The sequence below is a fragment of the Lotus japonicus genome, chromosome 1 (genome assembly GCF_012489685.1).
Source record: "Lotus japonicus ecotype B-129 chromosome 1, LjGifu_v1.2".
Classification (NCBI taxonomy): domain Eukaryota; kingdom Viridiplantae; phylum Streptophyta; class Magnoliopsida; order Fabales; family Fabaceae; genus Lotus; species Lotus japonicus.
In genome coordinates, this window is record NC_080041.1 from 104,255,114 (window position 1) to 104,280,248 (window position 25,135).

Consider the following 25,135-nt stretch of genomic DNA (forward strand, 5'->3'; position numbering starts at 1 on the left):
ATAGTATTATATAAATAAGCAATTTTCAAATGACAAGAAAAGGTGATAGCAGAGAAGTTTAGAGTATCTTAAAAACACATTCAATCATGTAGGCAAAGAACTAATATTCTTCTAGTAGTATCAAAGCCAAACTCCTACTCCTTTTATCGACACAAGGCAGTGGCAACTTATTCAAATCATGGGCTGTCAAACTGGGAAAAATTTAATATGGTGCTCTAAAAACTTGTGCAAGGTTGCACCAAACACTTTTGACCTATAGTAACAGGTTTAAAAAAAAAAATCAAAATAAATATTTTCTTAATTAAACTTTTATCTTTAATTAATTAAAAAGAACATTTATCATTTATCTTAGGCTTAATACATTAGAAGACCCCTGAAATTGTAAAGGGAATCAGTTTCAGGACCTGTAAAATTTTCGCATCAAATTGCGTCCCTAAGAATTTTTTTTTAATTCAATTAAGGACAAAGTGTGTTTCCGGCTGATGTGTCTTAGTTTTTTCATTTACAGCTTTTCCACGTGGCTTTTATCTTTTTTTTTAATACTAATTATTGTTATTCATTTATTTTTAATTCCATCTCATTTCATTAAAAATAAAACCTGCTTATCCAAAAAAAATTAAAAATAAAACCTAATCTAATCTAATCTAAAATTCTATCGAAGTAGGAGAGAAGGCAGAGAAGGAAGAAGAAGAAAGAAGAGAAGGGAGATTGAGATGGTGGGCAGGATCCGATCGGGGTGGAGGAGGAGGGAGTGGCGGCGGTCAGAGGAGATGAAAGAGGATTAGTTTGATGGTAGATCTAGGGTGCGCGGTGGTGGTGCAATTGGTGGATTTGGGATCTGGGGTGCGTGGATCTAGGGTGGCGGTGGTGGTGCGTGGATCTGGGATCTGGGGCTGACGGTGAGGCTCGATGGTGGAAGGTAAGGGTGGTGCAGCTCTGGCTAGGTAAGAGGTGGATGAAGAAGATAATGGGTTGAGATACACAGAGATAACAGGTTCAGGTTTTTTTTTGTTGGGTCAAAATGGGTCCAGGGTTAAGTTGCAGAAACAACCATGGCTACCCAACTCAACATCTATGTTCGTATTTCAATTCTCTTTCAATTTCGTTATCTTCATTATCATATATGTGATGTCAAGACCATTAGTTTGCAATTTGTATTCATCCTGTAACATGTTGCTCTTTTGTTTGCTTGAAAACTGCTCCTTATAACACGTTTATTTGGATAAGTTTATATTTTGTCATACTAGAAGCTATAGCTAATCCCAAAAATTGCTTTTGAATTTAAAATTAATTGTGGTGCAACTCTGGATTCTTTGCTGCGCACAACTCCTTGTTATGTTTCGAGTGCTCTAGTTGCGTAAGAGGTGGATGGAGAAGATAATGATGAAGATGAAAAATTAGAAGGCTGGAATTAGAAGTGGAAAAGTTTTTGCTGATATGATTAATTAGGTGGTGTGTTCTGGGTTTAATTTCTAGGGTTCAAAGAGGTGCTAAAATGATTAATTAGCCCTGAATGGGGTGAGATGATTAATTACAGATTATTAGTTTGTTTAGTTAAGGTTTATTAGATTAGGTTATTCATTAAGTTTTTAAATTTTTTTATTCTGATTATTTAATTGAGTTGGAATTAAAAATAGTTTTTTATTATTTTTGTAATTAAAAAATAATAATAAAAGCCACGTGGAATTGATAACTGAGATAAAATTGAGGGCTGGTACACTTTGGCCTTAATTGAATTAAAAAAAAAAAATTCTAGGGACCCAATTTGATGCAAAAATTTTCTAGGCCCTGGATTTGATTCCCTTTACAATTACAGGGGTCTTCTGATGTATTAAGCATTTATCTTAATATGTTCCTCTTCTCTCTCAACCTTCATCTCCTCTCTCTCCACCTAACAATCATCACCCAGAACTCCCTCATCCCCACCCCAACCTCAATCTCTCAAGTCTTATCCCTTTGAGAAATTAAAAACCTTGAACCCAAAATCACAAAACCCAAAAACAACCTTAATCCAGAAAATCTGAAGTTGCTGCACCTTTCACATCCTAACCCAGGAAAAAAAACTCTGCAAAACCCCGAAATCACCATTCCAGCCCCATCCTTCCATAGTCTTGGACTGGTATGAGGGTTTGTTCAGGGGTTTGGATCTGGAGTTAAAGTATGCTTCTTCTTCTTCATCTCTGGGTTGTTGTTGGTTTTGGATCGGTGGTGGTTGGTTTTTGGTATTTTGAGGGTGATGGTGGGGGTGGGTTGCGGTGGGGTTCTGGGGGTGGGGGTGGGTTTCGATTGGGTTCTGGGGATTGGGTTGCTTCTGCATGCCTCTTGTTTCTTTTTAGTGTGTCACCTCTGCTTTTGAATCTGAAAAACCATGTGTGGATCTTCACCACAAGAGAGAGAGAGAGAGAGAGAGAGAGAGAGAGAGAGAGAGAGAGAGAGAGAGGAGAACCATGAACGGTGGCTTGGGCGACGGCGGCGCAGGTGGTTGTTTCATGGATCGTCTGAACGGTGTGTGTTTGGGTCGAGATCGATGGGTTTCGACGAGATCTGGAGGAAACGGTGGTGTAGTGGCTGAGTAGTTTGGATTCATGGATTGGAGGCCAGGAGAAAAATGACTAGAGGTTGGTTGATAGATATAGAAGCTATTAACAGAGATAGAAATTTGAGAAAAAATGTGAATTGGTTTCGCAATAACCTCTTGGCTTGGGCAAAGCACCTAAGAAACAATAGTTTTGGGTGTTTGGAAATTTCTGGAATTTGTGTTTGGTTTGTTTGGCTGAATGGGGGACAAGATAACGATGATGAGTTGAAGAACATTGAGGAGGGTTTTTCAGGAGATGATGGTGATGAGTTATGATGACGGTGATGAGCTCAAGAAGATGATGAATGATATTAAATTTGTTAAAAATTATCCCCATGCGTTTATTAATTTGTTTGAGTTTTAATTACTGGGTTAATAATTAACGTAATCTTTCATTAATTAGTTTACTAATATATATTTTTTTTAATTTTTTTTTTTAAAACCTGCTAAACCTACTACCATAGGTTAAAAGTGTTTGGTGTAACTTTGCACAAGTTTTTAGAGGACCAAAATAAATTTGTCCCTCAATCTGTCTTAGTGAAAACAGCTAGAATTGAATGATTGGGCCATTAAAACCAACTCATGCACTATATATCTTTACAAACCGTGCTGCAAAAGCATGTTAACCCAAAGAGCAGCGTAGGAAAAAGAGAAAATATCCAAAGTCCCATGAGGCCATAATTATGTTTCTATTCATATTTTTGTTATATCAAGCAGTTCAAATATGAAAACAAGTTTGCATATTACGAAAGTTAATCTTGCCGTCATAAATTGTGCAGATAAATATAATCTACACAAAGGAAGAAAAAGTAATGGAAATATTGGCGATGGCGAGTTCTGCTGAAGCTAGAATTTTTTCAATCTTTGCACAGTTGCACCATCATTGCCATAGGCAATCAAAAAATCTTTACAGATATCATGAAAATGTATTTGACAGATACCATATGAACATCAGTGTGAATGTGTGATTCAGAAGTTAAACTGACCAGATGCAAGATTAATCCATATCAAAACTTGATAAGTTGCAATTTGATTAAGATCAATAATATCACCACAACTTCAAGTCAAAATGCCCAAAAGGCTAACATCACAGTATCATACAAAAGTCGGGTAACATTTTGGAGAAGTGGCACCTAAGTACAGAACAAATAAGTAGAGATTGAAAACGAAAACCATATAAATGACAACAAGAGAAACAAACTGCAGCCACAGTAATAATATTAAGAGGAAAAAAGATAAGGATGCTAAAAGCATGTACTAACTCAAGCTTGAATTTCCTAACTCATACTATGAAATTAAATTAAGTTCAAAAGCCTGCCTCAACTCCAACTAACTGAAATCACCACTAGGTGAACACTACTGAAGCCAGATGATTTGACATTGAATAAATAACATTCTCTTCCAAATGTTAAGCTCTCTTCTTGCAATATCATCATTTGAAGGCAAGCCAGGACATCAAGCATAACTGTGTAGAGCACTCTTGCACCCTTCAAGGCCTGTTGGAAAAGATGAGCATATTTTAAATGTCGCCATATTATAAATTCTATAGGATCTTAGTTTGAGAACTTTTATTTCACCCCAGACCTTATTTGCTTTTCTAAGCAAACGAGACATCAATTTTTTTCAAGTGTCACACTTATTTGTAAGAAACAAATATAATCACTTAAGAAAGAGAGAGAACAAGATAGGTTAAGTAAACATCTTCTTGTATCATGTGCTCTACATATGACTTCTCATTTTTCGCTATGCACAATAAATAGTAATAAAATGGTGAAAAGGATTGAAGAATACCATACAGTAATTCTTACCGTCAGATTCTATTGGCCTTCTTCACTTGCTTCCTCCAAAGAATTTGTCAGCTGGTTCTCTTCACTTGCTTCCTCTAAAGAATTCGTCAGCTGGTTATCTTCACTTGCTTCCTCAAAGTCATTAGGGAGTGATAGTAAACTCTCCCTATACATACCACAACCTACTTGAATATATTGATATTTATTACGTAAGTGCAAAAGTGTATGCTGATCAAGCAGCCGTCCTTTGTCATTAAGTATCATCAATCTTTCAGAGCCATTTGATCCAAAAACTCCATGATGGTTGGTGAAACATTTTGGAAAAAAGACATTGCGGGGAACGTCACAAGTAGAAAAAGCAAACAACTTGGTCCAAGATGACTGCACTTTATATTCTTTCATCATCCAGATCTCAGCCTTCGAAGTCATGTTAGTGTTACCCGGGTAACACAGACTGAGACATTCTCCCATGACCCTCAAATAATATTGTTCCCTCAAATAATATTGGGTAAATGTTAACTCCTTGGCTAAATGATGTGATATAGGAATCTCAGACAAAGTCCTCTCTTCCAAATCAAATGCAATAATCACTTGATGCTTGGTATCAAAAGAGATAACCAGCCAATGCAAAGCATCATTCAAATAGGACCCAACTCTGGAATCAAAATTACCAATATCCACATATTGAACATCAGCCTGATAATCATCCATTTCAGTAAAGGAATTTGTTTTCAACGAAAAATACGAAATGTGATTACGATAGTCATCTATCTGTTCAAGAAGATACTCCAAAGGAATCAAACTCACACAAACTAGCAAGTAATCATCAGTTGATGTGTGATACCCAAACCCATTTAGAAATTCCAAAGTCACCTCACCAGATATGTCTGGAATTGGTTTCTGGAGACCTGTTGATGGATTCCAAACAACGACGGAGCCTCGTTCATATGCTACGACCACAAACCCTCTGCAGGAACCCAGAATATAGATAGGGTTTTGATGAAAACGAGTATCGATGATGGTTTCAACAAGGGGTGAAGGAAACGGTAATGTGAGTTTCACTATAGCAGAAGATTCATCGTGAAGTGATGCATTGAAATCTAGGGATTCAATTTCAGAAGAATCGTTGATTTTTCTAACGAGATAACGGTGAGTGGGTGCAGCAGCTAGGTCAAAATGGGATTTACCGAATTTGGGATCGGAGATGAGAGACCGCCACGATTTGCACACCGATTTGAAGCGGATGAGAGATCTCACCGGTAACCGAAGCAGAATTTGAACGAACAAGTGGTGAGGGAGATTGGAAAACAGAGAGAGGCTTTGTGTGCTAGTTTGTGGCTGTTCGTTCATCTTTCTTCAGTAGCAGTGGTGGAGCTGAAAAGAATTACAAGTTACTCTCACACCAGCTAGAAGATCAATTTAAGATGAAAATTAATTTTGTAAATTAATTATAGGGTTAATCATCTACTTGGTCCCTGTCTTTGTCTCGCCGTCTGAAATTAGTCCCTCCCCGGAAAATTTGCAAATCTGGGTTCTCTCGTTTGCAATAAGTCTGGAGCAGGTCCTCGCCGGAGCCCGAAGCTCCGACGAGCGGTAAATAGGCATGCTGACTGGGTTTACTTATATGACGTGGCAAGGAAAAAAAATAAAATTAATTATTAATTAAAAATAAAAAATCCAAATACCTCAACCTTCACCTCCACCTCCACCCCCAAACCAAAATACCACTACAACCCCCAACCTGAACCCAACCCCACCTGCAACCTCAATCTCCACCCCCACCTGCAACAAAACCCTCCCCAAACCATAACCCTAGTCCTCCACCCCCAACCATAACCACGACTTCCTCCTCGAGCTCGACACACACCCACCTCTTCCCTCCCTTCAAACCTTACCCTCACCTGCAAAATGATGGTGATGGGGCACTGGGTTGAAGGCGGGGGCAAGGAAGAAGAGCTCACGATCTGGAAAGAAAGGAAGAAGAGCTTCACCTATCTTCTCCCTGTTTGGTTCTGACTTCTGATTCTCTTACTCTGGAAATTGGGTGATGTTGTTTTGGGTTTTGGGTTCATGTTGTTTTGTTCTAGTGTTCTAGTTTGTTTTGTTCTGGAAATTGGGTTGGAGAAATCAGGCTGGAGGAAGAAGATGATGGGTTTTGACATTCCCCTGATTCCCCACGCCAAAATGAATTCAGATACAATGTTTCTTTATATCGAAGAGCTTCAAATGTGGATTCAGTGGATAGTATTTGACTGGCTCTTTTTTTTTTTTTTCCTTTTTGGAGGAAGAAGATAGTGTTTTTCTGGAGTTTCTGGAGTTTTGTGGAGTTTCTGGAGTTTTGTGATAGTTTTTTTTCAATTGAGGATTAAGTGGTTGTAATTAATGCTTATTTGGATTTTTTATTTTTAATTAATAATTAATTTTATTTTTTTTCCTTGCCACGTCATATAAGTAAACCCAGTCAGCATGCCTATTTACCGCTCGTCGGAGCTTCGGGCTCCGGCGAGGACCTGCTCCATACTTATTGCAAACGAGAGGACCCAGATTTGCAAATTTTTCGAGGAGGGACTAATTTCAGATGGCGAGACAAAGACAAGGACCAAGTAGACGATTAACCCTTAATTATAATATAAAAGAACATAACTTCTTTTGAATATCTGACATTTAATTACTGGACAACCATTTACGATAGTCATTTAGCGACCTTCTTGATGGTGGTCGAGATCCTTCTCGAGGAAAGAAGACTTGTGTCGTGTGTTTATATTGGTCATACACCACAATCATAATCATCACCTCAAATGGATGATTTTGATCATGGTATACCAAGTTGAGTATTCATGCCTCCAAGATCTTTGGAAATATGTATGGAGATGAAACTTCTCCTCACTCACGTGGTCCTACACTCGGTGATTGGGGAAAACCAATGATTCTCCCTGCGGGCAATGTGTAAGATATTTATTTGACTCGAGTTGCAAGATGCAATCTAATTCGGTGGCTTCAAGAACCAATACAACTGTTATCCATGACAAATGTCAGGATGAAATTTTTTCTTATAATGTTAACAAGAAGGAAGCAATTGTTCACCAGGCATGGCATTCAGGGTATGCTGATTGCTACTACAACTCTCATTAATGTAATGCATAACATGTTATTTATACATAATTTGTTATCCAATCACATGCAGGAAAAGGTGGGATCGACTGCTCAACATGATCGGCAGGTGAAGAAGAATTTTGTTCAAAGTGTCTGTTTGACATGCTTTATGAAGTGCGCACCCATAATCAAATACCTGATTGAATTGATGATAAGGCTTGGTCCACCTTTCTCTAATATTGGATAACAAAGGATTTTTTGAGTGTGTTGTCAAAAGCCAAGAAAAATAAAGGCTTAGAGAAAGGGGCCCTTCACACATGTAGCTCTATTTCAACAATTGAGCATATTGAACAAATGATAATTAACTAGAGTGGTCTCAATTTAAAACTTAATAGAGAATATGGATATAATTTGTAAAGCCGGTTTCCTCTGCTAGGGCACAAACGCTTTGAGCAGTCGCCACCACCTTTGGGGGTTCCTTCTCCTTCATGGAGGTCTCTTTCTGCAGTTAGGTAGGTCTCTTTCCCACAATAGGTGGGTTCTCTTCCACAGTAAGTGGATCTGCTACCCAATAAATGAGTTTTCTTCTTTCCAATCTGGTTCTTTTCCCTTTTCTGTTACCTCTTGTGGCTCCCTCCGCCCTCCTCCACCCACTGGCGCCACCTCCATGCCTATGCCGCCTTCGTCTCAACAACAACCCCCTCTACTACCCACTCCATCCTACCCTCTCCCTCTATCCACCATAGGAACTACCTCGTGGCCTTCTCCAACGCCACCACCGCATTCACTCTCAACCACCATCCACCATCTAGGCTACCATCGTCTGTGACGGTCCCCCTTTGTCTCAGCTCTCCTTTATTTCAGATTTGATCTTCTGGTTTGTTTGATGATGGTCTGGTAGCAGAGTTGATTCTCTGAAGTCGGCAGAGCCGGCAAGGCTTAGAAGAAGCGACGTTTAAAGTTTCTTCATCTTTTTTCGCTTCTTTTTGCAGCAGATCGCCTCTTGGGTTGAGCCTTGGTGCCGCCGCCGTGTCCACATCTTCCACCGCTCCGCCTCCTTTCTCTCGTGGAGGGCTAGGGTTTGGTTCCCTGTACGCTGTCGTTTCTTCATTTTTGTTAGACCATATTTTAGTTTTTAATGTTTCTATTCCTGAACATGTGTTTCCAGCTGCTGGCAGAGCCATATGTTTATTGTTTATCTCTTGGGCTGTGTGGGATCAGCATGTTGCTCTTTTGGCCTTTGTGCCTTTCTAATGAATTGATTTCTGATCTTTGAGAACAACAAAAAAACAAATGATATTAATTTCAAATGTTTATAAATAAATAAATGACACCACATATTTGTATTGTAGTACATATATTTGGGCACCTATGTTTGGTAACTATGCTCTATATTAATTAGGAGAGAGAATTTGAAAGGCCGGCACATATCAATGAGATCTTCAAACACACTCACACCAAGAAGAAAGATCAGACTTTGGGAACAGTGCACTATACGACAACTATAGGTGCATCTTAATTGACCATGATAATTACCAGAGTATTTGTAAGGCTGGACTAAGTTTGCAAAGAGATATCTCAAGTACTTTTGATCGTCTAAAAATTAGATTGTCCCCTAAACCTCATATAAACATAAACCAACCTTCAACCACGAGTCAACCCCTAGATTTCATAGCTAGCCCAATGGAATAAGTAAGATTGACAGTCCAGATTAGGTTCACTGACTTCCTTACTCCTTATAACTCCAAACAATGTATATGATGTGTGTGTTCATATCAATAAACAACTCCAACTCCCACTCCAAATTTGAATCATATAATTAGGACATTTGTCCTTTTTTTTTATATGCAAATGTCAGTGGTTAGTTGTTAGAAGTTAGAAAATCTCTTCAAATTTCCCTTCTAGGATTCGAACCCTGGACCTTCCCCTCCCCAACCCTTATGTCCCCTAGCTCTTACCACTTGAGCTAACCCTCGGGGACAAGACATTTGTCCATAATCACTCTTTCTAGAGAGACTTTACCTGAGAAGTGAGAACCATAACAACACTCATCTGGAGATACTTTACTAGAATCATAACAACTCTCTGGAGAAAATTTTACATGTACCAAATAAACCGAGCAATTTTTGAACTATTTTATACATGTAGGTTTTCTCTCAAAACTGACACAACTTTAAGTGGTAATAAACACTAACAACACTAACAGTACAAATCTATAGTGGTAATGAACACATTGGGGTAAGTTTGAAGGTAAAGATAGTGACTACCAAGGACTGAAACAAAGCCACCAAATATCTATCATTATAAACTTTATGTTACGAGTAAGCAATCTTGAAAGTAAAATGACATACAAGGCAATGGCAACTTATTGAAATCAATACTGAAAACTGCTAGAATTGAATGATTCAGCTCAAGTTTGTAACCGGAAGCTCTGCAGGCACTGCACTGCCTACTATGTAAGTATTATAAGTTTAATATATTATGTTTATGCATGTCTCAGAACTCAATGCCAAATTGCCAATGCTATCAAGTATCAACTTTCAAATTCCTAATACAGTTGTCATCAAAAGGGTCAAATTGGGATGAGGTTGACTTTAAATTCTTGGGGAATCTGAGTGGGGACACGAATGTGTTCAGCAAAGGCAAATGAAACAGAGAGCAATAGTTCTACCTCTGGTTCGACCCAACTGCAGATTTCACACTTATTCCATTCTTAGGAATCCTCAGCACATTGTGTAAGCACTTCTCTATCTATGATCAATATTCAATTCAGTTCTATCTCTGGTTCCTTCAAAACGTTTTCTTTTATGCAATTTCTATTTAACAGCATGAACTCTGTTTCACATTCTCAGTAGATGGAACCCGCATCAAAGAATTCAAGAACAAGGAATCAATAGGAGTTCCATTTCGAAAGGATCAGCCAATGAGGCTAGGATGGGAACAAAAATAAAACATCCTAAGCCCCATGAGCCCATAATTTTATACCATGCAGTCCAAATATCAAAAGCAAGCTTGCATATTACAAAAGTTTGCTATCTTACAGTAAATATAATCTAAACAGAGGAAGAACAAGTAATGGAAATATTGGCAATGGCGAGTTCTGTATAGCTATAATTTTTCAATCCTTGCACAGTTGCACCATCATTGCCATAGGCAATCAAAAAATCTTTACAGATGTCATGAAAATGTATATGACAGATACCATATGAACATCAGTGTGATTAAGAGGTTGAAGTGACCAGATGCGACATTAATCCATATCATAACTTGATAAGTCGCAAGATAATTAAGGTCGACAATATCACCATAACTCAAGTCAAAATGCATAACAAGCTAACAGCACAGTACCTTAGAAAAGTCAGGAATCATTGCAACATGAAAACCATGTCAACGACCATAAAAGAAACAAACTGCAACTACAATAACAAGTTTAAGAGTAAAATAGATTAAGATGCTAAAAAGGTATTAACTCCAGCCAGAATTCCCTAACTCATACTATGAAATATAATTAAGTTCAAAAGCCTGCCTTGACCAAACTTTCTCAAATCACCACTAACTACTAAACACTACTGAAGCAAGATGATTTAACATCATATAAATAAAATTCTCCTCCAAATGCTATAATCTCTTCTTGCAATATCGTCATTTGAAGGGAAGCCAAGACATCAAGCATAACATTTTAGAGCACTCTTGCACCCTGCATGGCCTGCTGGAAAAAGATGAGCTTATTTTAAATGTCAGCATATATGAATTCTATAGGATCATAGTTTGATAACTTCTATTTCACTCCAACCTTAGTTGTTTTTCTTATATAACTTTCTACCAAAATTGCCTTCAATTATTCTAAGCAAATGAGACAACAAATGGTATCACTATCAATTAGTAAATGCAGTCTACCACCAAACCTCATCTTTCCTTGCAATTTCAGGTGTCACACTTATTTATGAAGAAAGAAATAAAATCACTTGGGAAGGAGAGAGTACCAGATAGGTTACGTAATCATCTTCTTGTATCATGTGTAGTTGTGTACTACATATGACTTCTCATTTTTCTAATGCACGATAAAAATAGTAATCAAATGGTGAAAAGGATTGAAGAACTACATACACTAATTCTTATTGTCAGTTACTCTTGGTCATCTTCACTTGCTTCCTCTGCGGCACTCGTCAGCTGGTCATCTTCACTTGCTTTCTCAAAGTCATTAGGGAGTGATAGTAAACTCTCTCTATACACACCACAATCTGCTTGAATATATGGATCTATACAAGGTGTGGGACAACTTGTGTACATATCAACTAGCCATCCTTTGTCATTAAGTATCATGAATCTTCCAGAGGCATTTGATCCAAAAATTTCACCATATGTGGTCATACATATTGGAAAAAAGACATTGCGGGGAATATTACAAGTAGAAAAAGCAAACACCTTACTCCAAGATGACTGCACTTTATAGTTTTTCATCATCCATATCTCAGCCATTGAATTCATATTACCCGGGTAACATAGACTGAGATATTCTCCCATGACCCTCAAATAATATTGTCTATGGTTTAATGTCGTGGCTAAATCATGTGATATAGGAATCTCTGATAAACTCCTCTCGACCAAATCAAAGGCAATAATCACTTGAAGCTTGGTATCAAAAGAGATAACCAACCAATGCAGAGCCTCATTCAAGAGGGACCCAATTCTTGAATCATAATCAATATCCGCATATCGAACATTAACACCCGCGACGCGAGACCATGAATTTGTTCTCAAGGAAAAACACTCAATGTAATAATCCGATTCACGAAAATCTTCAACTTCATCAGGAAAAAAGGGGTCCCAATCCATCGGCGATATAAGAACTAACAAGTAGTCATCAGTTAACTTGTCATAGCCAAAACCAGTTAGATAATCAAAAGTGACCTGATTAAGGTTATCTTTTCCTGGAATTCGTGTATGAACACCAGTTGCTGGATTCCATATAATGTTATTACCCAAATCATAGATTAAAAGTATAAATCCTCTGCAAGAACACAAACATTCTGGATCGTTGAAAATGTCATCATCAGGATACGTACCAGCAATATTTTGGTCGGGGGAAAATGGAAGTGGACATTTGAGTTTTACAACAGCAGACGCATCGTGAAATGATTCATCTATATCTTGGAAACTAATAACAGAATCATCAATCGTTCTAACCTGATATCGGTGGGAGGGTGAAGCAGCTAGGTCAAAATGGGATTTACCGAATTGGGGATCGGAAATCAGAGATAGCCACGATTTGCAGACGGTTTTGAAACGGAGCAGAGATCGAACTGGTAGCCTCAGCAGAATCTGTGGAATCAAATCCTCAGGGAGATTGCTACCTCTTGGACGCTGCTTGTTCATCTTGCAGTATACTGGGGTAGAGAGAGCTTTTTGGTTTTGATTTATACCAGAGAGCTGAATATCTTCTCAACCAGAATTGCCCTGTCCTTAATAAATGTTGATAAATGATAAGGATCTCCATATCAAATTTATAAAAGTGATTATGATGTTAAAGGATTGATAATGAACTATTTGGGTAAAAAATCATATTTTAGCCACCGTTTTTTCCGTTGAAAATTTTACACACACAGATTTTACCAAGGCTTAAACCTCATATTAGTCTCTGTCTTTGTATCGCCGTCTGAGGTAGGTTAAAAATTTGTGCAAAAGATCCTCGTGAATGAAAAACGTATGGAGCTAGTCCTCGCCGGAGCCCGGACCTCCGGCGAATGATGAAATGACATGATGACTGGATAAATGATGATGACGTAGCTTTAAAAAAAATATAAAATAAAAAATAAAAAAAAATTAAAATTAAAATTTATTTAACATAGATTAAGTTGTTATAATCCTAACCCTTACTTAAATCACTTAACATATTTCCCCCAATGTTTTCCTAATTTCCCACAAATTACCCAAATTCCCAAACCCAATTCGTTCATCTTATCAGCTGAAATTAGGGTTCATCACATTTTCCTCTCTTCCTCTCCTCTGATCTTCTCCTTCGTCCCCAAATCGTTCCTCTTACTCTTCTGAACTTTCCTAAATCTCGCTCGTGTTCATCTTCCTGCCCTGAACTTCGTTCGTCAATCGCGCTCGTGGTAACTCGTTTCTCTCTTCGAAACCATGAATTCTTCATCTGCTTCGTCATCTCGCTCCAGGTCGAGGACAAGGTCTGCAGGTGGAAGTGCCAGATGTCAATGTGGTCTTCCTCTCATCATTTACACTGCAGGTACTCGACATAACCAAGATAGGAGATTTCTCAGATGTAGAAAATGGCAAGTAAGTGAATGGTCTTCCTGTCAAGTTGTTTAAACTGCGGTTTGTTGAAATTATGAGTAACCTACTTGAATGTATGTTGCAGGTTCCAGGTAGTTGTGGTTTCTTTTTTTGGATTGATGACCCAAATCTGGAAACTGATACAGTTCAGGGAAGAGATGCAATTCAGGGAAGAGATCCTCAAGTTCAAAGTGATGCAATGAGTTATAATTCTGAGATTGGGAATTCATTAAACTCTGTTAATGTTGCTCCTAATTTGAATAAAAAGATTCAGAAGCTCAAGATGAAGCTTGAGGTTGAGAGATTCCAGAAGAAGCTCTTATGTTTGTTTACTCTGGTTGCTTCCATTGTAGCAATATGGTGTTTGTGTATGAGAAAGGGTTGAAAGAAGGTTGTGAAAGAAGTGGGTTGAAAGAAGGTGCTGAAGGAAGTGAGTTTAATTATGAGAGTTCAATGTCCATCTAGAATTGTTTGTTGTTAATGGCATGTTGCCAGTAATTTGTTCATGACAGCAAGAAGGAGTTTAATTATGTTAGGTCATCCATCTAGACTTGTTTGTTGTTAATGGCATGTTGCCAGTATTTTGTTCATGGAAGGAACTATTTTGTGTACCATGTACTGGATTTTTAATGAAAAGCAACCTTAATGACATTAAACATAGTTGTTGTGTTACTGTTGAAGAATTTATTTCTTAGCCTGACTTTGTACTTCCTTAATCATACACATTCAACATTATTAAAAAGAGGCTCAAAAGAGACAACCAACATAGACAAGTAAATATATTAGAGTTAAACTGGACAAGCAAATAGATTAGGTTAAACCATCAATACATAAGGAGTTAAACTGCCCCAACAGTCATTGTTTGCAGAAGGATAAACATAGCTAAAAACATTGAAAATCCAGCAACTTAGTGGCCAAAGTAAGTGGTCCAGACACATCACTATGAGAATCATCTCCATCAATCACTTCAGGAAAATTTTCATCAAGGGGCAATTCAGGAAAATTTTCAGCAAGGGGCACATCAGGAACAACCTGCACTTCAGGCAAGATTTCAACAACCCCCACTCCGTCATTCTGCACATTTTCAGGAATTGGAACATTTTCATTCAACTGAACTTCTGGAATTGGAACATTATCAGTAAGCTCCACATCTGGCTCATTCACCTGAGAATGAAGAGTGACTTCATCTGGAACATTATCAATAAGCTCCACATCTGCCTCATTCACCTGAGAATGAAGAGTGACTTCATCTGGAACATTATCAGTAAGCTCCGCATCTGGCTCATCATCAGAGATAACAACTAAAGAAGGTTTGCCCTTATTATTTGATTTCCTCACCACACCTTGTAAACGATGGGACCTTCTCACAGTTTTCATTTTTTTTTATGGATCCTTCTTTTTTTTTGCTTTTTCCTCTTCATTCACTACAGAGGGTACACCTTGATCTCTGGGAGGAGGCTCTTGTGACAGATTTTCAACAAGGATGAGACCTTCACCCTTTGAAGCAGCATACCTAGCCATATCCAGTGCATCAGCATCAGATTTGTAATGCCTGAAGACATGTTGAGGAACATCCTCAGCAGTTACCCACCACAAATTAAACTCCTTGTATCCCAGTTCTTTGATCATGTTAACAGTGTCAATGAAGGACCACATATCTTCATCTTGATTAGTATAAGCACGTACAACACCACCAAAGTAATGCAAGTAAGGGGATGTTCCAAACCAACCACCATGACGAACAAGCAAGGTAAACCTCATCCTGTCAATCCCAAAAAAGCCAAGTTAACATTCATCCATCCCTAAATAGCAACCCAAAACACAGCAACAAAAAACCCAACCACAGCAAGGCAAAACATACGAACCCAAAACCCACTCCAAAACCAACACGAAAACCCACCCCAAAATCCACACCAAAACCCACACCACACCAAAACCCATCCCACTCGAAAACCCCAAAACCCACACCAACAATAAGACTCCAACAATAATCACCACAATAACATACCCAATAAGCTTAATTTATACAGAATCGAAGAAGAGATGAAAATTTTCGAACTTACTTGTCAATCTGGGCTCAGACTTGGCCTCAACGGTGGTCTCAAAATCGAACACCACAAACCGCTCAAAAGGAAGAACCAACACCGACGAGAATAAATGAAGAAGGAGCGTTAACAGGAAGAACCAACACAACGAAGAACACGAAGGTGGCTAGGGTTGATAGGCAACACTGGAAATGAAGAACACGAAGACAGTTAGGGTTGGTTTCTCAGATTATTGAATTAGGATTGGGAATTGGGGTAATTTGTGGGGAATTAGGAAAATATTAGGGGGAAATATGTTTAAGTGAATTAAGTTAGGGTTAGATGTTAATTAAATTTTAATTTTTTTAATTTTTATTTTTTTAAAGCCACATCATCATCATTTATCCAGTCATCATGCCATTTCATCACTCGCCGGAGGTCCGGGCTCCGGCGAGGACTGACTCCATACGTTTTTCATTCACGAGAATCTTTTGCACAAATTTTTCCGGTCAGGGACCTACCTCAGACGGCGACACAAAGACAGAGACTAATATGAGGTTTAAGCCTTTTACCAATGGCTCATATCCGTCGATAATTGCACAGGTGAACTAGTGATATGTCTGTTAGTCTATATCCATCAATAATTTACTCACCGTCTATAGCTCTTGGGAATTTACTGACGGTCCAGAAAAACTGTTACTAGAAATTACTAGTTAGCTATATAACGACGATATTTTGATCGTTGGTTGGCCGTTGGTATGATTTAAGTGATCCTTGATGTGAATAGTTGATTCTTAAGATGATAACTTATATGATTTTACGAACACTTAACTCATAGGTCGCATTTTCTCATCGTTCTGATGAATGGTATGATAGAGTCGCATTCTCTCTTTATTGCGACAAACGGTATTCCAAATTTAAACTCATAAAAAAGTTTCAAACATAAGATTACGAAAATATAATTTTAAGTTCAACTCAAATACAAAATAAAAATATATCATGCACTAACATTTCAAATCTCATTAAACATCATCTTCCTTCTCATGAGTATAAATATAAACTTTCACGTAGTCATCAAATCACATTCTTGAACCTTTTAATAATCCTAAAAAACGTAATATTGAGGTAACTTAAGTATCATAAATCACATTCTTCAACCTTTTAATAATCCTAAAAAACGTAATATTGAGGTAACTTAAGTATCATAACCAGTAGAGTTTTAAAATATCACAAGTAATTGACAGTCAAAAAATTGCATATAGAGAGAAAAGAGCAACAATAAAAAATGAGTTTAAGAACTAATTATTTCATAAGATTCTGGAATGAAACTCATAACATAAGGTATAGTATCTATAAAGAGCATGAACTAAAAAAATACTTTTGCTTCTCCCATGAAAAATAAAATATAAAAACTTTGCCACTTAATAAATTACGCACTCACAACTATGAAGAGCAAGCTCAACTCCCTCCCGTGCCCTCCGTTGGACCAAGATATGCGTCACCTCATGGATTTAAGCATTAATAATGGTTAACAAAAGGGATTAGACAAAACATCCAATTTATGAGACTTAGGGTTTTAGAGAAACTCATGAAAACAAATCAAACACTTGATTTCCTACTATGTTATGACAATACCCACTAGCCATATTAGTAAATTTCTTAATCTTTGGGAAAACAAATCAAACCCTCCTACTATGTTATGACAATACCCACTAGCCATATTAGTAAATTTCTTAATCTTTGGGAAAACAAATCAAACCCTTGATTTCCTACTATGTTATGACAATACCCACCGGTCATATTAGTAAATTTCTTAATCTTTGGATTGAAGACTTCACCTCAATGAGCTCTAAATAACACTACCCAAGAGATAAGTAGAGTCCCAAACACCTTTGAAACAACACTCAAATCTATGGTGGGGTGTGACTTTCTAAGTTGAAAATGGAAGAATAATTGAGGAAATACGAAAGGAAATTGAGAGAGTCGAAGAGGGTCTCGGGTCATATTTTTAACCCTCTCCTCTCTTTTTCTTACTTTTAAAAATCTACTTTTTTTTTTCAAACCACCAAGTTATTGAAACAGGGCGTACATTGTTTTCTGGATCGATCTTCTGATTGGAGGTTGAGTGGTGAGGCTGATGAGGATTTTAGGGTTCTGGGGTTGAAGAAGAAGATGAAGTGGAAATGGCGGTCCACAAATGTGTTCAGCCAAGGCAAATGAAACAGAGAGCAACAGTTTTATCACTGATTCGACCCAGCTGTAGATCTCACACATATTTCATTCTTTGGAATCCTCAGCGCATTGTGTAAGCACCTGTCTATCTATGATCAATATGCAATTCAGTTCAACAGCATGAGCTGATCAATTAACTGTTCTTCATATGTATCAGATTCTCAGTAGATGGAACTCCCCATCAGAGAATTCAAGAACATGGAATCAATGGGAGTTCCATTCCCAAAGGACCAGCCAATGAAGCTAGGAACTGATCAGCCCTTGCAATATATTGCTACAAACCCTGCTGTAAAAGCATGTTAACCAAAGGCAGGATAGGAACAAAAATAAAACATCCAGAGCCCCATGAGCCCATAATTGTGTTCCTATTCATATTAATTTTATACCACGCAGTCCAAATATCAAAAGCAAGTTTGCATATTACGAATGTTTGCTATCTTATTGTCATAAATTATGCAGATAAATATAATCTATAGAGGAAGAAAAAGTAATGGAAAAATTGGTGATAGCGAGTTCTGCTAAAGCTATAATTTTTTCAATCCTCAAAAAATCTTTACAGATATCATGAAAATGTATATGACAGATACCACATGAACATCAGTGTGATTAAGAGGTTAAACTGATCAGATGCGAGATTAATCCATATCATAACTTGATAAGTTGCAAGATAATTAAGGTGCATAACAAGCTAACAGCACAGTATCATAGAAAAGTCAAGAATCATTACAACATGAAAAAGATAAAGATGCTAAAATGAAAGTACTAACTCCAGCTAGAATTTTCTAACTCATACAATGAAATATAATTAAGTTCAAAAGCCTGCCTTGGCTCAAACTTACTCAAATCGCCACTAAGTAAACACTACTGAAGCAAGATGATTTAACATCCTATAAATAAAATTCTCTTCCAAATGCTATGCTCTCTTCTTGCAATATCATCATTTGAAGGCAAGCCAGGACATCAAGCATAACTGTGTAGAGCCCTATTGCACCCTGCATGGCCTGCTGGAAAAGATAAGCTTATTTTAAATGTCACCATATGTAAATTCTATAGGAACATAAACAGTTATTTCACCCCAGACCTTAGTTGTTTTTCTTATATAACTTTCCACCGAAATTGCCTTTAATTATTCTAAGCAAATGAGACATCAAATGTTTTCCCTATCAATTAGTAAATGCAGTCTACCACCCAACCTCATATTTCCTTGCAATTGCAGGTGTCACACAGTCTTATCAAATCGCGATTGCGGACCATCGCGGTGAGCCAAAAATCCGCTATTTCGGAGGCTATTTAGCAGCCAATAGCGGGAATAGCGCGCTGTATTGGGCAATAGCGGCGCCGCGATTAGCCAAAAATCCGCTACACTATAGCGGCGTGCGCCGCTATTTGATAGCACTGGTGTCACACTTATTCATGAAGAAAGAAATATTATCACTTAGGAAGGAGAGAGTGCAAGATAGGTTAAGGAATCATCTTCTTGTATCATGTGTTCTACATATAACTTTCGTTTTTTGTTATGCATGATAAATAGTAATAAAATGGTGAAAAGGAGTGAAGAATTACATACCCTAATTCTTATTGTCAGATACTATTGGTCACCTTCACGTTTCTCCTCCAAAGAAATCATCAGCTGGTCACCTTCACTTGCTTCCTCCTCAGAGTCATTAGGGAGTGATATTAAACTCTCTCTATACAAACCGCAATCCGCTTGCATATATTGACCTTGATCGGGTTCGGGAGAAAATGTGCACTGATCAAGCAGCCATCCTTTGTCATTAAGTATCATCAATCTTCCGGAGCCATTTGACCCACAAATTTCTCCACGTTTGATGAGCCATATTGGAAAAAAGAAATTGCGGGGAATGTTACAAGTAGAAAAAACAAACATCTTGCTCCAAGATGACTGCACTTTATATTCTTTCATCATCCAAATCTCAGCCTTTATATCCATGTTACCGGGGCAATATAGGCTGAGACATTCTCCGATAACCCTCAAAAAATATTGATCATCTTCTAATTTCTTAGCTAAAGTATCCGATACAGGAATCTCAGACAACCTCCTATCTACCAAATCAAAGGCAACAATAACATCAAGCTGAGTTTCAAAAGAGATAACCAACCAATGCAGAGCATCATTCAAGAGTGATCCAATTCTTGAATAAGGATGAATATACACATATGGAAAACTAACACCCTCGACGCGAGACCAGCAATTTGCCCTGAATGAAAAAAACTCAATGTAGTAATCAGACAAACGTAAATCATCACGTTCAAATTCAGTAGGATCATCAGGGTCCAAATGCATCGGCGTTATAACAACTAACAAGTAATCATCAGTAAACCTATCATAGCCAAAACCAGTTAGATAATTCAACGCAGCCTCACCAAGATTCTCTTTTCCTACAATTCGTCTCTGAAAACCAGTAGATGGATTCCATATAATGATTTTACCCGAATTAAAGACTACAAGTATCAATCCTCTGCAAGCACCCAAAAATTCTGAATCATCATCGTCACCACCAGCTTTATCACATGGACGAGGAAGTTTGAGTTTGACAACAGCAGAAACATCGCGAAGTGAAGCATCCATATCTCGGGACTCGAGTTCAGAATCATTGATTATTGTGAGATGGTAACGGTGAGTGGGTGAAGCAGCTAGGTCATAGTGAGATTTACCGAAATGGGAATCGGAGATCAGAGACCGCCACGATTTGGAGACGGTTTTGAAGCGGAGGAGAGATCGAACTGGAAGCCTCTGCAGGATTTGAACGACCAGATCGAAAGGGAGAATGGGAGAGAGCATGCAGCTCTCACTCCCTATGCTCCTTCTTCGGCGCTGGTTGTCGTTCATCTTTCAGTGTGTGTGGATAGAGACAGCTGAGTGTATCATCTCAATAGATAGAGAGAAATTTGCGGTTTAAGGTCAAGTGTTTTTTTATTCATTTTTGTACCTTGAGTGGGTGAATATTGGGTTGGATACTAGTGGGCTATGTGATCATATTCCTATGTGGATAGCCTTTTTGATATTGATATTGGGAGTTGATCAAGGTGGAATTTTGTTGGTGTTCATACTTTTCTGCCTCAGGATGTCCATGAGGAGATTTGGAGTATTTAGGTTCTTGCGGTTTTGAATGGCGAGGGTCAATTATTTGTGGCGTTGGAGTAATGGTGGTTGTCGTACGTGTAGTACTGCTTCTGCTCATAATTTTCTTGTTGATGATGGGCTTCGTAGTTCGCGTTTGTGGTGTATGATTTGAAAGACGTGTGTTGCAGAGAATTCCTGACTTCTTCATGTGACTAACTGAGAATAATGTTCTTCCAACAATCTATAAAAGGTTCATGTGAGATAGATTAGTGTGATTGTTGTTTATATTCGTTGCCATGCACTCATTGAAGACATTGATCATCTTTTGCACAATTGCTCCTCTTTCTGTGTAGGTGTGGGCTCAGTCATGTTCTTAATTTCTGTCTCTCCTTACCAATGGTCTGTTCGAGATCGGTTCGTTGCGGTTACTTGGACTGTTCGAAAGTGGAGGAGTAACCATGTTTGTTATCCTCAACCTTGGCACATTAATACATTAATGGTGTGTTGTTTTCTGGCAAGTGTCGATAGTTGCAACTGAGTTTCTTCAATGGGAAGGAGGTCCCCACTGTGGGCTTGAGTTGTAATGACAGAGAGTGTGTGACTCTTTTTACTGATGGTAGTTGGGTCTCTAACTCAAACAGAATGGGCAGAGAAGGTGTACTGTGTACGCTCGGTGGCCATGGCGAGTTATGTTATCTGGACTTGTGAATTTTTTTGTTATCTGATATTGCGATGAGTTCTTCGTTACCATGATGGTTTTTTTTTAATTAAAGTATCTTTTTGTGTTTTTTTAATGCAGAGCTCCTTACAATTTGTACAGGTCTTCGCCGTGTCTGAGATTTGAGATACAAAGATGTTGCGTGGTATTCCGAATATTTAGAGGTTGTAGAGATCATCCTGCATAATACTATAATAGGAGTGTCCAATCATATTAGTTGCGGAATCGGATATCCAAGGTTATGGAGGATATGAGTTGGAATTGGATTGTGTCAATCTCAAACATTCCTATGAAGTGTGATGTGGCAGATGCATTGGCAAAACAAACCTCTCGACATGACATCTCGTGTTTGGAAGTTTCCTCCTTCTGGTATGATTTATTTTCTTAGTCACGATCCAAGATTTTATTTTGCAGTTTTTGTCTTTTGTTTTTCAAGCGGTAAAAAAACAAAATATGTCTCAATTATGATTCATTTACACATTTACTTCATTTTTACTTTATTTTCTATCTATTTATTTCTTCGTTTTCAATCATATGATTCATGTAATTCATTCACATCTCTCTTTTTTTCTCCCACTATCTTCTTTTTATCTCTCTTTTCTCTTCACTTCATTTTCACTTTTTTATTTTTGCATTTTTTTACTCTTGTTGAAGTATATGCAAGTGTGAATGAAGGAAATAGTCCTCCATTGGATATGTAAGCAAGAGTTAAAGAGTTTATAAGTTGAAGGACCCACTCACCCATTGCCTTAAGGTTTTGTGGTGAATGTATGTGGATGATGTCCTAGATCACTTATGCTCTTAGCCTCTTAACCCAAGCATTCCGCTGCGGCATTCCAATAGTGGTATCAGAGCATTGGTTCGAGTGAACTTGTGACAGAGAAAGAGTCGATGGTGCAACCATGATCAACGACAAGTGAAGTCGAGATGGTGTGCAACGACCGAGTGAAAGGTCAATGGCGAGTGAAGCCAATGATGCAACCATGAAGTGATAATGGTGTGACAACCAAAGTGAAGGGTTGATGGCGAGTGAAGCCAATGACGCAACCATGATGTGACAGCTCCTTGTATCGTTAAATCATCCCAGAAGCGTGGAGATTAGAAGACAGTGAGCCCCGTTGGTGTTGAGTTCCAACGACGATACAAGAATGTACGAAGTAAAATGCTCAAGGGGACTTAAAAAAAAAGGAAAGAAAAGCATACAATACATGTATTAAGAATGACTTTAGGGGAGTGTTATCCTACATACAATACATGTATTAAAAAATTAATATTCAAAACATAATTTAGTCAATCATTTTGGTAACAATGACTATGCACTTATATTGTTTATAGAATAAATTGAAAATGTGTTTCATTGTTAACCATTCTAGTAACAATGACTATGCACTTAGACCGTCACTTATAGTCATTGGAATCACGATCTAGGCGGCGAGGATGCAGCGGTAACACATTGAGGTTCTTGCAGGAGGAGAGGCCGAGGCCGAGGATGATGGTGGCATGGTCAAGGAATCGTGGAGAAGTCAGAGCATAGCAAGGGCCTTCATCGTTGTTATTGTTATTTAACTTTGGATTGACAAGCAAGTTTGTTGGTCTGTATTTTTCTAGGAATGAGAAGAAAGGAACGTGAATAGAATTAAAGAATCAATAGCACGTGAGTACTAATCAGAATATATTAGAACTATTCGATGTGAAAGAAATCATCGACTAACAATGTTATAGACCAAACTCCTGCTCCTTTTATAGACCAAAAGGGCACTGTGTCATTCCAAACTCAGTATCAAATCTGATTTAATGTTTAAAGATCTGACAGTGTAAGATTAGGTTGAAGGTAAACAAAGAAAGGAAATAACATCTCTCTCAAAGCTGAAACAGAACTTTAGGTGGTAATAGACACTAATAGAGCCAAACTATAGCGGTAATAGAGGTAAATTTGAAGGTAAAGGTAGTGACTACCAACTACTGAAACAAAGCCATTAAATATCTATAATGGGCGGTCATAGTGAAAACAGCACTAAATATTGTTAGTTTATTAGTTATTACAAACCCTGCTGCAAAACCATGTAACCCCAAAGTGCAGGGTAGGAAAAAAGGTAAGACATGATCCAATGATCCAAAGTTCCACAAGCCCATAATTATGTTCTATTCATATTTTTCTTATATCAAGCAATCCAAATATGAAAACAAGTTTGCACTTTGCATACCATAACTTGGGCAGAGAAATATAATCTTGACAGAAAAAGAAAAAGTAATGGAAATATTGGCGAGTTCTGCTGTAGCTAAAATTTATTCAATCTTTGCACATTTGCACTGTTATTGTCCAGAAACTGTATATGACAGAACACATGCGAGATTAACTCCTACATGATTAAGATTGACAAATCACCATAACTTCAAGTCAAAATCATTAGTAACAGCACAATTCCTTACAAAAGTCACGACTCATTTTTGTACAAATAAGTAGAGATTGAGCTGAAGGTAAACCAAGAAAGGAAATAACATGTCTCTCTCAAATCTAACACAGATCTAAGTGGTAATAAACACTACCAATACCAAAATATAGTGGTAATAAACACAGGGGTAATTTTGAAGGTAAAGGTAGTGACAACAAAGGAATGAAACAAAGCCACCAAATATCTATCATCATAAACTTTTTGTTAGGAGTCAGCAATCTTGAAAGAAAAATGAAATACAAGCCAATGGCATTTAGTTGAAATCATGGGCTGTCATAGTGAAAACTGCTAGAAATTAATGATTAAGCTCAAGCTTGTACCTGGAAGCTCTGCCTACTATGTAAGTATTTTGTTTAATATGTTATGCTTATGCATGTCTCGGTACTCAATGCCAAATTGCCATTGCTATCAACTTTCAAATTCCTAATTTTTGTTTCAATTTGGTTTACATAATACAATTGTCATCAAAAGGGTCAAATTGGGATCAGGTTGACTTTGAATTCTTGGGGAATCTGAGTGGGGATATATTCTTCACACGAATGTGTTCAGCCTAGGCAAATGCCCAGCTGCAGATTTCCACACTTATTACATTCTTTGGAATCCTCAGCGCATTGTGTAAGCTACTGTCTAACTATGATCAATATTCAATTCATTCCCCCACTTAACACGATCCTTCAAAATGTTTTCTTTTTTGTAATTTCTATTTAACAGCATGAACTGATCAATGTACTGTTCTTCATCTGTTTCATCTTCTCCATAGATGGAACTCCATCAGAGAATTCAAGAACAAGAGATGGTGTTGAGTAGACAGATTGGAGCCAAGCGCCTTTTACCGATTGTGCCATTAAAACCAACTCATGCACTATATATT

The 25,135-nt window shown here is 37.8% G+C and overlaps 4 protein-coding genes across 6 annotated transcripts; 1 reads left to right on the forward strand and 3 right to left on the reverse strand.

The window, feature by feature from the left end:
- Positions 1-3,636: 3,636 nt before the first annotated feature.
- Positions 3,637-5,769, reverse strand: LOC130728666 (F-box/kelch-repeat protein At3g23880-like). Its single transcript, XM_057580195.1, has 2 exons — positions 4,387-5,769; positions 3,637-4,074 (listed from the first exon to the last, which is right to left on the reverse strand). The coding sequence occupies exon 1, from the start codon at positions 5,713-5,715 to the stop codon at positions 4,396-4,398; it is 1,320 nt and encodes a 439-aa protein (XP_057436178.1). The 5' UTR covers positions 5,716-5,769; the 3' UTR covers positions 3,637-4,074; positions 4,387-4,395.
- Positions 5,770-10,807: 5,038 nt separating this feature from the next.
- On the reverse strand, positions 10,808-12,947 carry LOC130728667 (F-box/kelch-repeat protein At3g06240-like). 2 transcript variants are annotated; one of them, XM_057580197.1, is made up of 2 exons: positions 11,566-12,947; positions 10,808-11,164 (listed from the first exon to the last, which is right to left on the reverse strand). In XM_057580197.1, the coding sequence occupies exon 1, from the start codon at positions 12,832-12,834 to the stop codon at positions 11,584-11,586; it is 1,251 nt and encodes a 416-aa protein (XP_057436180.1). In that variant the 5' UTR covers positions 12,835-12,947; the 3' UTR covers positions 10,808-11,164; positions 11,566-11,583. The 2 variants fall into 2 exon arrangements, with proteins under 2 accessions (XP_057436180.1, XP_057436179.1); XM_057580196.1 differs by having other exon boundaries at positions 10,808-11,167.
- Positions 12,948-13,599: 652 nt separating this feature from the next.
- LOC130716737 (uncharacterized) lies at positions 13,600-14,137 on the forward strand. Its single transcript, XM_057566751.1, has 2 exons — positions 13,600-13,755; positions 13,838-14,137. Exons 1-2 carry the CDS (start codon positions 13,600-13,602, stop codon positions 14,135-14,137), a joined length of 456 nt encoding a protein of 151 aa, XP_057422734.1.
- Positions 14,138-18,667: 4,530 nt separating this feature from the next.
- Positions 18,668-20,940, reverse strand: LOC130728668 (F-box protein CPR1-like). 2 transcript variants are annotated; one of them, XM_057580200.1, is made up of 2 exons: positions 19,576-20,940; positions 18,668-19,009 (listed from the first exon to the last, which is right to left on the reverse strand). In XM_057580200.1, the coding sequence occupies exon 1, from the start codon at positions 20,857-20,859 to the stop codon at positions 19,597-19,599; it is 1,263 nt and encodes a 420-aa protein (XP_057436183.1). In that variant the 5' UTR covers positions 20,860-20,940; the 3' UTR covers positions 18,668-19,009; positions 19,576-19,596. The 2 variants fall into 2 exon arrangements, with proteins under 2 accessions (XP_057436183.1, XP_057436182.1); XM_057580199.1 differs by having other exon boundaries at positions 18,668-19,012; positions 19,576-20,939.
- Between the last annotated feature and the right edge of the window lie 4,195 nt (positions 20,941-25,135).

Excerpts from the sequence above, each read along its gene's own strand:
- LOC130728666 (XM_057580195.1), bottom strand. The coding sequence starts at position 5,715 with ATGAACGAACAGCCACAAACTAGCACACAAAGCCTCTCTCTGTTTTCC.
- LOC130728667 (XM_057580197.1), bottom strand. The coding sequence starts at position 12,834 with ATGAACAAGCAGCGTCCAAGAGGTAGCAATCTCCCTGAGGATTTGATT.
- LOC130716737 (XM_057566751.1), top strand. The coding sequence starts at position 13,600 with ATGAATTCTTCATCTGCTTCGTCATCTCGCTCCAGGTCGAGGACAAGG. Across the intron at positions 13,756-13,837 it reads TCAGATGTAGAAAATGGCAA|GTTCCAGGTAGTTGTGGTTT; the intron begins GTAAGTGAATGG and ends TGTATGTTGCAG.
- LOC130728668 (XM_057580200.1), bottom strand. The coding sequence starts at position 20,859 with ATGAACGACAACCAGCGCCGAAGAAGGAGCATAGGGAGTGAGAGCTGC.